At 39.3% G+C, this 17,470-nt stretch overlaps 1 protein-coding gene across 4 annotated transcripts in view; it reads left to right on the top strand.

Annotated features, from left to right (window-relative positions):
- Nucleotides 1–11,960, top strand: part of ARHGAP18 (Rho GTPase activating protein 18) — a 124,057-nt gene extending 112,097 nt beyond the window's left edge. For 3 of the 4 annotated variants that reach the window (XM_032593242.1, XM_030316315.1, XM_030316316.2), the window contains 3 exons: nucleotides 5,414–5,538; nucleotides 9,170–9,231; nucleotides 10,457–11,960. In XM_032593242.1, the coding sequence (XP_032449133.1) occupies nucleotides 5,414–5,538; nucleotides 9,170–9,231; nucleotides 10,457–10,548 (279 nt within the window). In that variant the 3' untranslated portion in view covers nucleotides 10,549–11,960. The remainder of the gene's footprint in view (nucleotides 1–5,413; nucleotides 5,539–9,169; nucleotides 9,232–10,456) is intronic. The other variant, XM_032593241.1, reaches the window with a different exon arrangement.
- Nucleotides 11,961–17,470: the final 5,510 nt, after the last annotated feature.

Genomic DNA, 17,470 nt, shown 5'->3' with positions numbered 1-17,470 from the left:
CACACTCTCCAGTTCCATCCACGTTGCTACAAAAGGCCATATTTCATTTTTTCTCATTGCCACGTAGTATTCCATTGTGTATATAAACCACAATTTCTTTATCCATTCATCAGTTGATGGACATTTAGGCTCTTTCCATAATTTGGCTATTGTTGAGAGTGCTGCTATGAACATTGGGGTACAAGTGCCCCTATGCATCAGTACTCCTGTATCCCTTGGGTAGATTCCTAGCAGTGCTATTGCTGGGTCATAGGGTAGGTCTATTTTTAATTTTCTGAGGAACCTCCACACTGCTTTCCAGAGCGGCTGCACCAATTTGCATTCCCACCAACAGTGCAAGAGGGTTCCCGTTTCTCCACATCCTCTCCAGCATCTATAGTCTCCTGATTTGTTCATTTTGGCCACTCTGACTGGCGTGAGGTGATACCTGAGTGTGGTTTTGATTTGTATTTCCCTGATAAGGAGCGACGCTGAACATCTTTTCATGTGCCTGTTGGCCATCTGGATGTCTTCTTTAGAGAAGTGTCTATTCATGTTTTCTGATATCTGGCCTTTTTCTTAAGAAAGCTATATTTCCAGTTTGCCCCTTTGAAGATAAAAGGTTTTTCTGTAGCATTAAAATGTCAGCTTTACATTCCGCTTAGTTTTTAACGCAGAAAAAAAAAAATATCCATTTTAAAGATTTGACGTTGAATTTCTAATCTAGGGTATAAAACTAAGAGCAATGCAGTGTTTATCAACATGTTATGAAGAAATATTGAAATCATTTTTTATTTAACCAAATAATAAAATCATGTTTTTTTAAAATGAACTTTAGTTCCATATATAAAACATGTGAGGACCATATATGAGATAATTTTTTCCATTGTAACAGTTTTTGCATGCATAAGAAATTATTATTTTGTAAGTTGTAAAATCCTTTGTGACAAAATTTTAATGGTGTGTTAGTGAAATACTGCTCTTCCTCGGTCTTGCTCTACATCACATAACTTCAGCTCACCAGAACACCAAAAATAAATACATTAAAAAAAAAAAAATAAGAGTCACAGCTGTTAAGACCAAAAAATGTGAAACAGGAAAATTACAAAGATTATACTATTCACAGATTCAGTTATTATGGCTCAAGTTAAGAACAGACTGTTTGCTCTAATGATCAGGCATGTTGTGTCTATTCAAAGCTTGGCAGCTCAATGTAATTAGTATACTAATGGCTTGAGTATTTGATACAGCATGATTCTGGAGCTTAATAGTAATTGTCATACACTAGAGCTTTGGCATCATTTATTGTTTACCATCTTTAGTAAGTATCATTTGACCACACTTGTCAAGATATCTGGAAAAAAAGAAAAAGTTTCCAGAAACAACTTCTAAACTCTTCATGTTTAACCATTATATCTACCGGTTAAACACTTTTTTTTCTCCAAGGGTGAAGGGCATGGCAGATTCAAAGTGAGTCAGACTCTGAATCTGTATATCGTTGTGAGAATTTGGATGGGATGTCTTACTATAGAAACAAACACTGAAGAGTTTCTGTCCTACACACTCATGCAAGCACACATAAATACACATAGACGGACACACGCCTTCCCTGCTAGAAGTTTCTGTAGTCGTCAGGGAGTGTGGCCAGTCAACCTAGGAAGGTGCTATGTGCCATCGTTGGCCCAATGGAAAGGTTTTCCCAGGCACTGATACTCAACTTCTATGTGAAATGAGTTGGTAGTTCCGGCAGCATTCAAGCTGATCCAAAACTGGCCTAGCTTCATCCGCTGCTCACTCAGGGAAAGGTGGGAAAAAGTGTAGTTTCACAGTGATAAGGAGTCTGTATGCATTGCCACTCCCCATCTGCTGGCAAAGCCATAATACGGAGATTACCTAACATTTCACCTACACATGAGACTTCTCAAGTGCCTGAGAAGCTAGTCTGTGGTCCTCTTCCTTCCTAACTATGGGAGAGACGCTGGATTCCTGTGTCAGATGTGCTGCTCTGGGGTGTGACCCCCAATACCACACTGACCCCAGTGCTGTGAGTTATAAGGAAGCCTGGCTGGACTCTCTAAAGCACGGTCTCTGAACTCAAGTAGAAAGCGTAGGCCACAGCCACAGTATTCGAGGCCTTCAGTTTTTCATGAGGTGCCTTATGGGAAAAGTGGTGGAATCCTCAGGCAAATGCATGCAAATGTTGGTGACTCCCTGCAGGAGTAACTGACTGAAGTATTCCTTATGACACTTAATTCCTTCCTTCCTCTCTTTCCCTTCCTGTCTCTTCTCTGTAGAGGAAATACCATGTGGTACATGGAGGCAACTTTTTTTTTTTTTTTTAAGAAAATGTTCCTAAACGCTTTTTTTTTTTTTTTTTTTTTTTGCTATCAAGGCAATACACATTGGTATATGTTATTTTATTCTAGAGAAATGCTATAATGTTAGCATAGCATTCTCAGAACTGTTTTTGAGTGATTCATTTAATCAGTAAACACTTGATAGTTGGCTACAGATATACAGATATGACTCAGATATGTGGCGTGTAACTAGAACACAGGTGTCATATGTTAGAATTCCATTACAAAACAGTTTCAGTGGAAAGAGGAGATTCTTTTTGACCCTGTAGATCATGGAAGGTTCTATGGAGTTTGATATATTTGAGTTGGGCCTTAAGAAATTGGTAGCAGAAGATATTGCAGAAGAGGAGTAAAACGTGCATGAACACAGGAAAGCCTGGGTGTTTGTAGCAAATTTGATTGGCCTTTTTAATCCAAACAATAGAATGGTGCCACAGGACCATTGTGGGTCCCATAGTGGGACCATAGTGGGGGGAAAGGCAGACAACGGAGGGAGCTTGTCCTATCTCTGAACTCTCAATGGCAATGTATTTTTCTGGATCCTTTTGCTTTCATAACTCATTCATTGTAGACCTTCTATATATAAAAACTTAATTATTATCATCTTACTTCACTTTAAATATCAGCACAGATTTGCCTGCCTTTTTGATATTTTAGGGTTGGATAAGATGTAATTCTGGGAAGTTTTTGTCACTATTATTTTTGCCAAAGAAAACCTGTATGTAAGGATATCTGACATTATGAGTCAAGCAGATTTCCTAACTTTGCTAAATTAGCATAAAGTATCTGGGTATCTGCAAACCCTAGCCTGCCACTCAAGGCCCATCATCATCATCATCGTCGTCGTCGTCGTCGTAATAATAATGGAATCCAACCAAAATGCCAGTATTTGTTTCTCACTTGAGTGGACAAGGTGGATTAGGGTTTTATGGACACAGACTCTGTGCTTCAACTGTTGCTATTACAATTTCACTCCAACATTCATGTTGTCTGTCAGCTTCTTGTTTTCTGCCTCCTGTGAGGTAATAGGGAAGGCCAGGCCAGAAGGTAGAATGACCAGAGCAGGATACAGCCTAGAGATGAAACCCAAGGCAAAAGTTCATGTAGCATAATCCCTGAGTTAGAAGATACACCGCTGATTTAATATCTGCCTTGGAAAAAAAAAAAAAAGGCACACTAGCCCATTAAATGCCCCATCCATTGCAAGAAGCAGCTCATTTTCCACATGTTACAAGTGAAAGTAAATTGTCACAGAATCAAGGAAAAAGGTAACTTAGATTTGCGCCCTACGGGTGAGGTGGAGGTCAGAAACTAGACGAAGTTATCAGGCCAAAAATGTGCCCCAGAAATTGGAAGTCAACAGACCAAGCCAAGGGGCGAGGCTGGATGGGAGAGAAGCAGGCGTTGAGAGGTCTGGGCGTGGGTTGGGATTGGGACATCCTTCAAGGATGGGGCTGAGCACATTTCCCCAGCAAGACCAGTTAAAGGACACTAGGAACACAGTCCCTCTCCTAGCAGATTGGCGAGTGGGCAGCCCTGGAACGCACTGTCTTCCGTGGGAGGGAGTGCTCCCGTGGCCCCTCACTGAGTGGTCAGGTGAGGGCAGCAGGGTTTCGCAGGTTGGCATGAGGCCCCCTGTGGTGTCTCCACAGATGTAACAGGTGTTTGCAGCCCTTTGGGGAGCAAAGCTATGGTCTTACATAATCCCACGCTCCTTTTTCGGTTTTAGGAGTATTGCTTCTTTTCTTTGTTATTCTGGTGCTACATTTCACTTGTTACCGCGAAGCAAGTGTAAATCTTTTGGGGGATACCTACATTTTGTTGTAGCCTGATTCTAAAGCCATGTTATTTTTGTTGAACTTTAAAAGAAGTCACATTGGTTCCATGTGTGGTATTTCCATGCTTTATGTTGGCGGGGGTTGGGGGGAAGCAATTCAAGACCATGTACCTTAACAAAATCATTTTGTGAGCACAGAAAATACTGTCTGCTACAAGATTTGTGTCTTATTTATCTACTAAGTAAGTAGACCTAACACAGTGCCTGGTACTCAATCAATACTTAGGAAATTTTAGTGTTTTGTTTTAAATGTTTGTTTATTTTTGAAAGAGCACACGCAAGGGAGGGGCAGAGAGAGGGGGACAGGGGATCCATAGCAGGCTCTGTGCTGACAGCAGAGAGCCCAATGTGGCGTTTGAACTCATGAACCGCAAGATCATGACCTAAGCTGAAATGGGGTGCTCAATTGACCAAGCCCCTCAGGTGCCCCAGTAAATTTTAGTTTAATGAAACAAGGTTTTGTAACATTTAAAGCATTATCTTTAAACATAATTTATGCATGCTGTTTGTTCTCAGGCCTGTTCATGGCATATAGTTATGAATAATAAATTGTTTATTGTAGTGGAACCATTAGAAATTAATTAAGCCTAATATGTCAGGTGTCATAGCTGATACTTTGATATGACAGTCCTCACAATCTTTCATTATCTCACTAAACATACAGTTCTTAACATCTATAGGCAAAGGAATTAGAATTGGTCATCATCAGTTCAGAGTGTGTGGTCACAGTGGAAGCTTACTAGCCAAGAGAGGAGCAGACACAATCCAAATGTATAGGAACGTGTGTGCCATTTTTAAAAAATATCCCAGGAACAAACATTTCTGTGAAATTTTGTCAATGCACAGGAAGATTTTTTTTTAAACGCATGCATTGCAATAGCACACAAAGTAACTTCTTTCTGATTCAATTTCATAAATTGCTGCATGAAGAAGCACTCTCTAGTAGATAATACTCAGAAATCAGCACTTAATATGGCAGTAATGGTTATTGCTGTCATTCTTTACATCTTTAAAAATAATTAAGCATTACTGCATAGGCATTATAAAGTTCCCCTATCACCATTAAGAGGATGTTTGAGGTTTGATGTAATTTAGCAAATTACATTATACAGTAGTTAAGGTTTTTATGTAGTGAAGTAAAATGCGTAGTAGTTAAGCACACTTCCCATATAATGCATTGTACAGAGTTACATGTTCCAGCTGCCGCCAGCTTTGTTCCAGTGTCATTATTGCTTTGCAGGCTGACATTCCTCAGGGAGTGATTCGAGTGCAAGCTCCCCATCTTTCGAAAGTTTCCATGGCAATACAGCTAACTGAAGAACTAAAAGCCAGTGATGTCCTTGCCAGGTTTCTCAGCCAAGAAAGGTAGAGGCCTGTTTTGTTTTAATCATTCCACGATATAACTCGCACGCGCGCGCTCTTTCTCTCCCTCCTGTTAAAAAAAGAAGAAAAAAAAAAAAAACTATGGGTGATGTGAAGTGCTTCAAAATTTCATCTTCCCAGCAGAAAAGAACAGACTTGATAACGAGACCGTTGGAATGACTTGAGTTCATTTGAGGTAGTTTATGCGCAAGGGGAGCCGTCTCAGGCAGGATATCTGAGCGCGCCTGTGCCTGCCGTGGCCTTGGCACGTGAGACCCCTCAATATTCTTTCCAGAATATGTTGACTGGAGGTTAATTACTGTGTGTGGGCCATTAGGAAAATCACTAAGTAGGATACAGTGGGTTTAAAACAAAAAAAATACAACCTTTTCTATGAACTGTAACAAAAAGAAATGCTTAAATTCAAAAACAGAAAACAAAACAAAACAAAACAAAAAACAAGGTATAACGAATTGAGAGAGGATAACCAGTTCCTTGAGCTCTGGAGTCTCCAGGACATAGAGCACGCCTTCCCTTTAGGGACCCAGCCTCCTTTGTTCTGGGGCTGATGGGGTAGGAGGAGTCCTTTGAAAGCTATTGTCCCCCTCTGCTGATTTTAGAGCATACACTCTCTGAAACATTTTACAATACCCTTTTTTACGTTTTTGGAGGTTTAACAAGTGTATTGGGCTTTCCGTTTCCCCCTCATCTCCACTCACTGAAAATTAATTAATTTTTTTTTTTTTTTTTTTTTTTTTTTACAATTCAGGGAAATCCGGGATACTGGCATCTCAGCTTATGAATTTTCTGTTTTAGCCTTCCATAGAATTTCATCTCTGCATTCTAGTGTTCAAGGGCATCAGTGAAGTCTTCTGCCAAAACCTCTCCAGTGTTAATGCAATACCACAAGTATTCAATATGTCTGGGCTCTGTTTAGGGCCCTCTGCTAGATGTTGGAAGAGGTATAAAGATATATTTTAAAGTATCTTCCCTCAGGGCTTATAAATTGGGAGAAGAGATGAGCCTGTGCAGTAACAGATGGTGATGAACTAGAAGAGAGGCTTATTGGTAATATCTGGGCTTTTGGTAAGCCAGCACAAACTCCCCTCTCGACAGTACTGTGAAGTAAGCACGAATGTTACTTCTGTTTCACTGATAAGAAAACCGAGACTTTGTGAGGTCATGCATTTCATAGGTGATGGTGCTGAATTCTGAAGGTGTGTTTTCATCTCCAAAGGTTTCCCTTGAGACACTCTCCATACTCACCAGGATCTAGAAACCATCACGGATCTGGGGCCATTGGTGCAGAGTCTGGTAGTAGATGGAGTTTTAGGGGATGAAGGCATGGAGCAGTTGGAACTTTTCAGATGTCTTTGCTCCCTAAAGGGGGCGTCTGCTTCATGAAATCAATCCCCTTCCTCTGCCCGTCCTCTCCCGGAGTGGGTACCTGAAGATCTGGCCACACTGCAGACAGAAGCCGCTCTTTCAGGCTAGATAGAGTTAATGTATACAGCAATTACTTTTAGGATCCAAGTGTTCGATTTAGTCTGTACTTTTGTTGCTGTGCTTGCAGATGATGCAATACATGACTATGAAGTTGCACAATATATTGAACCATGACTTTAAAGGATAGCATGGTAGTGGTAGGCATACTGTTAGAGAAGGCACCGGATTTGTGGCAGTTGTCCTCTGCCTATTTGGAGTTTCCGGTTGGGATGCTTTTATTAAATAATAATTTGTTGCCCCCCCTCAAGTGGGGTCCATTTTTCTACCTCCTCCCTTCTCGCCATCCTGCTGCACTCAGAGGAAAGTCTGGTAAACTTCTCTATCCATTGCCCACCCTCAAACCCCCAACCATTCCTCAGCTCCTTTCTTTATGCTTGGGGATACTGGAGGGAGATGATCTGGATCCGAGCGCCAACTTTTCTGTTTCATTTTAAGCTAGTTTTGTAATCTCTTTTAAGTCTCAAGTTTTTCATGTGTAAAAGTAGACCGTAATAGGACCCAGATTACAGTCCTGTGATGTGATAACGAACTAGGAAAATGGCCGTGAAGCACACAGCACGGTCTGTTTGGGTCATACAAGTGAAATTCTCAGTAGGGGTTTATATGTATTTTCTCTTGCACCACATTCCCCTCTTCTACCACCTGGATTCCACCAGCGTAGGGGCAGTTGGGAACCTTACCTTCCTCCTCTTTTTCCACCCCTACTTTCTCCGCCAAAGACAACAACACATGAATGACGTAAAGTAAATATATAGTAAATTTCACATTTACTCGCCAGTCTTGATAAAGACTGTTGCCTTTTCTTTAATTATGGATTTGTTGGTTAGCATTATGCAAAACCTTAGATTTACCAGGAAATCCAGTTGAGGTTTCTTTAAAGTGGAACAATGCCTGACTAGGTGGTTTTTGGTTTTTCGTTTTTCGTTTTTGGTTTTTTCGTTTTCTTATCAAGTCTCCCAAAACATTCAGCTTGGTCTTCATAGAAATAATGACTCTTTCAGTAGACTCCTAGTGTATTGGGTTACATACCATATTGTAAATAATTATTTAATTTTGAAAACAAGCATATACCAGTTTCGAAAAAAAGTGAGTTGTCTCCCGGTTAGGGTCTTAAATGTGAGCGTGTATGAAGCCCTAAGTGTCTAGCATGTCACAGACAACAGAGTGGTTGGAGTTGGATAACCAAGGTGAGTCATCGGATGGTTGGTTAGGACAGCTTCTGCTGTACCGTAGTTTTCATAATGGTTTCAGTAAAAGTCAGATCTGCTTTTCCCTGCAATTCCAGGGAGTGTGTGTTTGGGGCCTTAGAAGAGCGGTTCACAAACCTTTCCGGGCACCACAGCCCGCTAGAGAGCATTTGGAAAGCAGATTCTTGGACTTGTTGTAGGCGTACAAACACCAGAGTTTCTAGAACTCCAGGTCTGAATTTTTAGCAGGCTTCTTCGGTAATTCATAGACAGAGTTTTGAAAACCACTGAATCTTACCAACTTTTATTATTTGAACCTGATGTTCTGGAAGAGTTTATTCTTTGAAGAGCATGAGTCTGTAAATGCATCTCTTACTTGTGAAGCCTTCATAATGAATATTTGCTTCTACTTGGAGTATATGTGAGTCCTGTACTCGGATGGCCAGCACAGGGAGGGCTATGAACCCTGCCCTATTCTTTACATTCATCTTGCATAGTGTTGGAGTTGTCAGCAAAGCAAAGCAAACACATGACAAATACTGGTTGAATAAGTGCAGTGTGAAAACTAAGATGGAAACATTTCTTTTTATGGTTTGATGAGGACTTTTTGGGCCCCCATGCAAAGTAGTTGATCATGTTAATAATTGTATTGGTAGCTAAAGTGTTATGTTCCCTTTCTTTTTAATTTTACAAATTTAGATGCTGATTTATTATTTTGTCTTCAGATGTATGAGTCCATTTGTTTATTTTAATTTACAGGTGTGACATTTTTATTACCTACTTGGCACACTTAACAGATGGGAAAATACAAATGTTAGATAATTACAGTGTGTCTAAGTTATGAATTTTCCACACAAGCTAGAATTCCCCAAGCACATTAAAGTGATTTACTTGCAAGCTGTTTGATGATACAACTAATCAGTTTGTTTTGTCCCTAATAGTGGGATTGCCCAGACTCTTAAGAAAGGGGAAGTTTTTTTGTATGAAATCGGAGGAAATATTGGTAAGCACATTTTGTTTCTCTTTGTATCGCATATGCGGATTCGACATTGCCCATGCTTCTTATTTGTATCTTTGGGGGAAAAAAAGAAATTAGAAGTTAAATATAGTGCACCGTAGATAGCTGATGAATAGTGTGGATTTTTTCAGTGGTCTGACTCTTCTCTACAGGCTCTATTTGAGCTTCTCTGTGCAAATGCCCATCTAATGTTGAACCTCAGCAAGGACAAATTCCCTTAAAATAGTAGCAACTTCTAGAATGATAATGAAGTTTTTCAGCACTTTCCTTTTTATATGCTTACATCACATCTTAATAAAGGAAGTAGCTGTGCTTGTTTAAAGCCAGGATTACATTTTTGTTATGGCTCAGTCCTGGGTATTTTTAGTGAAAGCACAAGTTATTTTTGCCATTGTTGATTGCCTACTAAATAATACACGCACAAACGCACATACGCAGATATATACACATACGAATACAGACACGCTGGTAATTTAGGAAATCAAAATAGAATAAGTGGATTAATTTTGACTGTGCTTTATATTTTACATGCTCCTTTTCAGTTATCAGTGGGTTGTACTCCTCTCTATGAAGATGTAAAATATCCTTTTTTTTTCTCTTTATTTTAGCCCTTGAAAATGATACAGGTGACACTGTTAACAAATACTAAATGAAATGGTGTTTAATTCAAAATAATAATTGAAAATATTTTAAGATAAGTTTTGTGGAATTTTTTTCTGGGACGTAAAAATGTTGGTCAATATTGAAAATTTAATGTGGGAGTATGGAGACTCACTCTTAAAATTTAAATAAACAGCAACTCTGTCAGAAGCCTGGAACTGTTAACTCTATTAGCAAAGATTATTTAAATATTTATATATTTAATCTTGCTTTTTACTATTCGATATTGAGAATGAAGTGTTGTTTCTTCGGTAGATCGCAAACTATTGCCACTCTTAATAACGGTGAATAAGCTTTTGGTGAACCAAAGCCCCTCACACAAAGTATTTTCAACTTCCTAAATTAATTTGAAAAACTTTCCTTTAGAAAAAGACTACTATGTTGACTTTTTCAATATTTTGGCCAAGTCTTACAATATTATGGGAGATGGGAAAGGATGAGTGGTATTTTGAAGTCTAAGATTTTAGAGTTAAACCACGAGGAAGAAGTTTAAAATCGCACCCCAGCCTCTGTACCGTATTCAACTGATACAATAAAGTCTCTTTGCTAGGAGAACGCTGCCTCGATGAGGACACTTACATGAAGGACCTGTATCAGCTCAACCCCAACGCAGAGTGGGTTATAAAGTCAAAGCCATCATAGGAGACTGAAGCTGCAAATACCCACGAGGACTTCCTTGGTATACTTGCTGGGTCAAGAGTGGAAATAAAAGAAATGGCAGGACTCTTTGTTGAAATGTACCCGACTACTGAATAATGACACTCTGAAGCCTTAAAAAGTTAGAGATTTGTGCTGCCGCCGGAATTATGTTCATTATTAATAATATGATGGGCACCCAAGTATCTCTGGAGTGAGAGGAAGGGGAGTTAATTAGCTTGGAGACCATTCTGCTGTGTGAAAGGTGCCCAGATGTGACCACTTGTTTTATGTGAAACCGTCCTGTCCTCCCTCTCACTTGTTTTCTCCTAAAATCATACGCCTAGTAATCTGTGCTCTTTCTCCTTTTTTCTCCTCCTCTTGTCTGCCTTCCCTCAACTCCGGTTTGCTTTTTAACCAAAAAGATCACAAATACCAGATATCTGGCAAGTCGTGAAGACAATACATCTTAAAAGAGACGGACTTCAACAGGATTCCTGTCACTATCCCATGTTAATATTCCGCTCTCTGAATCATTTGTTCAAACAATAACATCCCACTTCTTCCTGCTGTATCACATGAAGTGATTTGCGTGGTTTTCAGTTCATCTGACGTATGTGCACAGAACCGTATCCACTATCAAGAAAATAAGCCTGTCAGAAACTGCCAATTATTACTGAACTATTCAATGTTTATATACTGAGAATGATTAAAATCTATCCATGTCGAATAACTGGATTATGGATAACAGTGAAAGCCAGATCACCTCATGTATGCTGTATTCTTCTAACTGAAATTTATGAAGTTCTAGCTGGGTTTACCTATTGTCATATTAGTATAAATATGCATGATAGTATAATCCAGTAATGGTTGAGAATATATTCTACTGAAAGAGGGATTTTTCTAACTCATAAATAAGGCTGCAGGAAGAATTATTTTTTCTGAGTATGACACAGTCATAAGAACAAGCTCTTGTTTGTGTACTCACTTTAGATAATCAGAGTAAATTTATTAAAAATGCTGTGGAAAGTACTATTCCCAGGGATTTTAGTGCACAAACCATATTGTGACAGTAGATGAGCCTCTGAACTGTAAATAAGAGGAACGAAGTGAGAGATGTTCAATATTTTATGAGTTTAGAGTGTAGTAAATAAAAGGTGATGTAAATGAGTGTTGCACAGACTGTGTTTATGATACTTTTAGTAGTATTTTAGGGACAATTACACATTCTCAGAAGCTCTTGATGTCACTCCAATTAGGAGGGAAAATGCTGTTAATGAGAACAGTCATAAATTTTTAGCATGTTGTTATAAGAACATAAGCCTGTGGATCTGATCACTTCAATAACACTGTGGTGATTTGTGCCATTGCTTTTTTATTTAAAAGATTTTTATAATTAAATGCATTTTTCTAAATTATCTTCTCTTGGCATTATTTTAATCCTGTATGTTTATGAATGTGCTGTATTGTTGTTTATATTTTTATTTTTGCTAAAAGCCATTTCTTTTACGCTCCTCTTTCTCCTGCGTCATTTTTTAAGTGGGAAGACGTGTGGAAGATCTAAAATGGTTTCCTGCCTTTTTTCCTTGAGCAAACTTGTGTTCTTTGGGATTTTTTAAAACCATGTTATATTTATTCTGTTTCTGATTTTGACAGTATATATTAATTTCTCAAAATGTCTTATTAATAGAGTTTAAGTTATTGAAAGAAATTGATGATATAAACTCAAATAAATGTTTAAGACATTTTAGGGAGTGCACAACTTCAAAAAAAAAAAAAAAGAGTGAATATAGTGATTAGGTAAATGGCTGCTTAAAGCCTATGTCATCTACCTTTTTACCACATTTACTATTCCCCTGGTAGTATGTGGGGGCGGGGAGGGAGACACAAGAGGCTTTTGGTAAGGAAAAGAATACCAGATCTTGGTAAGTATATACGAAGATGCCATTTCATTTCGAGTCCTTGGAACTCATGGTACATGTTCATTGATATTGAACAACATCCTTTAAGATATTGACCAAGAAAGATGTCTGTCTATACTTCTAAAGATGAGAAACTTAGTATAGAGCCTCAAATATAAATGCCCTGGAATTAACCCAGGTATTTTTTCTATAGTGTTTTTTTTCCCCCCTAGTGAACTTTAAGTCTTGTGGTACATTAGTTTTTGTTTGTATGTGAGGGACAATAAAAACAGCAAATATATTTTTTATGAATCTCAAACATCTTAATTCTTAGTTGCGGTGGAAAAGTTGAAGATCTGGTGTTTATAGACTTGTTGCCCTGTTAATATTTCAAAGAGGTTTCCTGTTTTCTGAAGTGGATCATTGTCATTTTTTTTTTTTTACAAGTACACAGTCTTTGCTCATTGCTCTATAGAATTCAATGTAGACTCCTTGCTATCGCTCTTTGGGAAAACCAGTTTATTTTACTGACTTCATGAAAGTTTTCATTATCATCTTTTCCTAATTTTTGTTAAACTGGATTTCATTTTCTGCCTCCTTGTACTGATTTCTCTCCTTCTTGATCAGTAGGTGGCAGTATTGGTCAGGGATTCCTTTGCATCTAAACAATGGGCAGTTTTAAAAGTGAACCTGAGTTATAGGTAAGTGGTTAAGACTCAGTGCCAGGCATTTACAAGGCAATTGGGTGAGAACACCATGGATCTTTCACTTTAATCACTGATTTTGGAAAATTGTAAATAATAATTAATTTCAGAGTTTCTGTGTTCCACTTACTAGTCTGTTTTATTCTTAACCTGTTGAGTAGGGAGGGAGAGAGGTGAGGGGAAGTGGGGTTTTCTGAACCAAGGTGAGACCTTTTGACAATGTCTGCTTCAAGCAGAAGGATCAGGACAAGAGGAAAGACCGTGAACCAGGAAAATAAAAAGGAAGTCTAAGGAGGCCTAATGATTTCTGTCTTTAGCATATATGTGGTTTGTTTTTTCATTCAATAAATATGTACTGGGCATCTACATATGTGCCTGGCATGTTCTACCCTTGAGATACATCAGTGGACAAAATAATAAATTAAATAAAAATAAGTATAATTTTCTAATATTTTGAAAGGATTTAAGTGCAGCGGACCCAGAAAAGAGATGAACAGGGTAAGTGGGATGAAGGGTGAAGTGATAGGTTCACTGTAGTAGTAAATAGGCTTTCATTGAACATCTAATAACTGAACAAAAGCTTGAAGGAAGTCAGAAACTTGCCATGTATGTATCTGGGAGAAGAGCATTTTGGACAGAGGGAATAATTAGAACAAAGTCCCCAGAGCAGTGGTGCACCTGGTTTACCAAAGGTTAGCAAGGGTACCAGCAGGGCTGGAGTGGAGTGAAACAGGTAAAACTAATAGATGGAATCCAACACTGGGACAGGGATGGGGAATGAGATCATGGCCTTGTACTAGGACAACTATAATTCATTGTTTAAGACATCTTTGAGAGAGAGAAACAGTGCACTGTTGGTGTGAGCGGTAACTGTGGAGTGACAAGACGTGGTCAGATTCTGGATATAGTTTTCAAGTTCAAGCCTATAGCGTTTCTGGTATGAGAGAAAGAGAATGCATTTTTTGTTAAGACTAATCACAGGGCGCCTGGGTGGCTCAGTCAGGTAAGTGTCTGACTTTGGCTCAGATCATGATCTCGCAGTCTGGGAGTTTGAGCCCCGCATCAGGCTCTGTGCTGACAGCTCAGAGCCTGGAGCCTGCTTCAAGTTCTGTATCTCCCTCTGTCTCTGTCCCTCCGCCTCTCATGCTTAATCTCAATCTCTAGCGCGCGCGCGCGCTCTCTCTCTCTCTCTCTCTCTCTCTCTCAATAAATAAACATTAAGAAAATAAGAAGACTTGACTTTTGACTTGACTAATTGGAAGTATGAATCTTCCAACACCAGAAATTGGAAAGGTGAAGGTAAATCAGGTATTCTGAGTAGTTAGGAATTCAGGAGCTCCACTGTGAGTGTGTTGATTTCAAGTGCCTATTGGACATCCGTGTGACAATATCAAATAGGCAGCTATCTGTGCAGATATTTGGGAGAGCGGTCTGGGCTGTGATCAGTGGCACATACGTGACTTTTAACTTTAACCATGAGCTGGCATGAGATCACCAAAGGAGTAAATGTGGATCTGGTACAGAAAATCACCAAGAGATGAGCTTTGGAGATGCCTGATGTTAGAGGTTAGGATGAAGAGAAGGAACCAGCAAAAGAGATTGAAGAGAAGTGACTTTTGGGATAATGACATTGTGAGGTGCCAGAAGTCAAGTGAAGAAAGGCAATCAAAGAGAAGAGAGTAACTGTCATGTCCGATCCTACTTATAGCTCACATGAGCTCAAGGCCAGGAATTGACCCCTGGGTTTACTATGTGGAGGTCATTGCTGACTTTTAGATAAAGTGAGCCGTTTAGGTAAAGTGACAGGGATGGAAGACAGATTATTGCCAGGTTAAGAGAGAGAGAGAGAAAAATCCAAGTGTGAGTATTCGGTGACTCCTACAAATTCTGCTATGCAAGGGAACAAATAAATGAGGTTTCAGCTAGCAGAAGGAGGAGGAGTACAGAGAGCCTTAGCCTTGAATACTGGGCTAAGTAGTTTTTGGAATTTATGCAATTATGTAATATATTAAGAGGTGAGATGGGTGCTGGAGCCCGACTACCCGGCTTACCTAATGTGACCTAAGACAAACCACTTAGGCCTCATTTTCTACTTTGTATAACGAGAATATCAGGGATGCTTCTTGGCAGCCTACTAGAATCAATTTATAAAAGGACTCAGCAGTGTATCTGCCTGATAATATTCAATAAACTTGACTGTTATTAGTATTCTGAGCACTATTATCAGATACAGTATTCTCTCTATCTCATTCAGGGTTGTTGGTTTCAATGCCATATTACTTTACTACCTGGAAATCACTGACTGTAACTCTTCCTTAGGGGATCTGTGGCACTGTAAAGGGCACAGAACTCCTTCCATTCCAAGTTTTCTCTACTTCAAAGTCAACTCCATTTTAAATACGATTTGTTTCATTTATAGTAAGTGATGGAATTCTCTTCTGCAACTCAGACCAGGAGGTCCAGGGAGAAAACAAACTCCGACCCAGTTCCTTTTCCTGCCTGAAGCATTGTTTGCTCAAAGGATAATCCTAAGCCTCTTCAGTTGGTGTTAGCTGCTCCGGCTGATGAAGGTCCCACTCCATTGTCTTGTTTTTTTTCGAGTTTTTTGATTTCTCAAATCTTACATTTAACAAGTACAGCAATAGTAATTTTCCTTCCGTTTCAGTTGGCCTCACATCTTAGAACTTGGACTTGGCATCCAGCTTCTTTTTCACTTCTAACCTAAGTACTACGTGGGGTAACTTGACTCTGGTAGAAAGGGTTTCATATGAAACATTAGAATCCCCGTCACTCCATATAGTTATTTCTTAAACTCCTGAAGATTTCTTTGAAGGGCTTCATGAGCTATTTTCACACATAGTTGCATACTGTGTAAGGGAAACAGATTGGTTGCCAGGAAAGCTGCTTCTATGGTATTTCCAACTAAAACCAATATGCACTGATTTTGTCAAAAGTAAGCTTTTTATCTTGAGATTTCCAGCCTTGATTTCTCAACCAAAGGAACTCAGGTAAGCTTCAGAGAAAACAGTCCACTCTTCACTGTCTTTGCTCCTTTTTTGATGTTCACCCTTCCTTGCACCTGAGCAGCTCAGTTCTTCTCTTGTTGTATCTCCTATGATCTTTACAAAATGGTGGCCTTCGTGTGCTCTCTGCCTTAAGTCACATTCCCCTCCAGCCAGGGCCAAAGTGAAGAAGGTAGTTACCTTGGACAGGAAGTCAAAGAGAGTGGCCCAGTTCTGAATAGTAGATCAGTTAAATTTTTCTTTCTTTCACCTGACCGTAGTCTTGTTACAAAAAGGAAGTGATTTGATCATTGTGTGTGTGTGCCTTTAAAACTCTTCATTTCAATGTGAGAACTCCTGAGGCATCTTAGCTTTGGTTGTTTATATCACCGAGTTGTATTAGGCAAGAGAAAATTCTGAGGACAAGAAGAATTAACTGTTGAGAGATTATATATCACATTTTGTCCACGAATCTGGAAACATTCTAGGACATGACTTGTTCATCCTTAAGCTTGTCTTCATGTTAAAAATGGGGAAGGGATAATTCTTTATTAAGAAATTATTGAGGCATTATTAAATAATGCCTTACAACATACTGTGAGTTCCTTAGAAAATGTTGTTATAAAGAATACTTTGAAGGTTCACAAAATGGGGCACCTGGGTGGCTCAGTCGGTTAAGTGTCTGACTTTGGCCTAGGTCATGATCTCGCCGTTCCTGAGTTCAAGGCCCGTGTTGGGCTCTGTGCTGACAGAACCTGGAGCCTGTTTCAGATTCTGTGTCTATGTCTCTCTCTCTCTCTCTCTCTCTCTCTCTTTCTCTCCTCTCTCTCTCCTTTCTCTCTTTCTCTCCCCCTCTCCCTCCCTCCCTGCCTCCCTCTCTCCCTCTCTCTTTGCCCTTCCCCCACTTGTGCTCTGTCTCTCTTAAAAATAAACATTAAAAAAAATTTTTTTAAAGGTTCAGGAAAAAAACATGGCTATCTGTTTGTTCCTTGTTTCCTCCTTTCCAAACATTTTAGTGCTTGCTGAGTGCTGCAAACCACAAACTGTGGTTTATATTTTGGTGATGTAAAAATCAATCATCTGATACATTTCCACAGAACACTAGATTTAGATTTGCGAATACCATTAATATGGGCTGGTGATGGGGAATGTATTCTCAGCAAATGGACTGTGATTGGAGGGAGACAGAAATGGGTGCAGCTAATGATAGATTAAAATTTAGCGGGAGTCTAGAGGAAGAGGCTGTTGATAGGGTAATTGTTAAAGGAGGCTGTGGTATTTAAGCTGGAAGCCCAGTTAGGATACCACAGACTAGACCAGG

The sequence above is a fragment of the Lynx canadensis genome, chromosome B2 (genome assembly GCF_007474595.2).
Source record: "Lynx canadensis isolate LIC74 chromosome B2, mLynCan4.pri.v2, whole genome shotgun sequence".
Lineage (NCBI taxonomy): Eukaryota > Metazoa > Chordata > Mammalia > Carnivora > Felidae > Lynx > Lynx canadensis.
The sequence above is the reverse complement of the archived record's forward strand: the minus strand, read 5'-3'. Positions and strand labels throughout refer to the sequence as shown.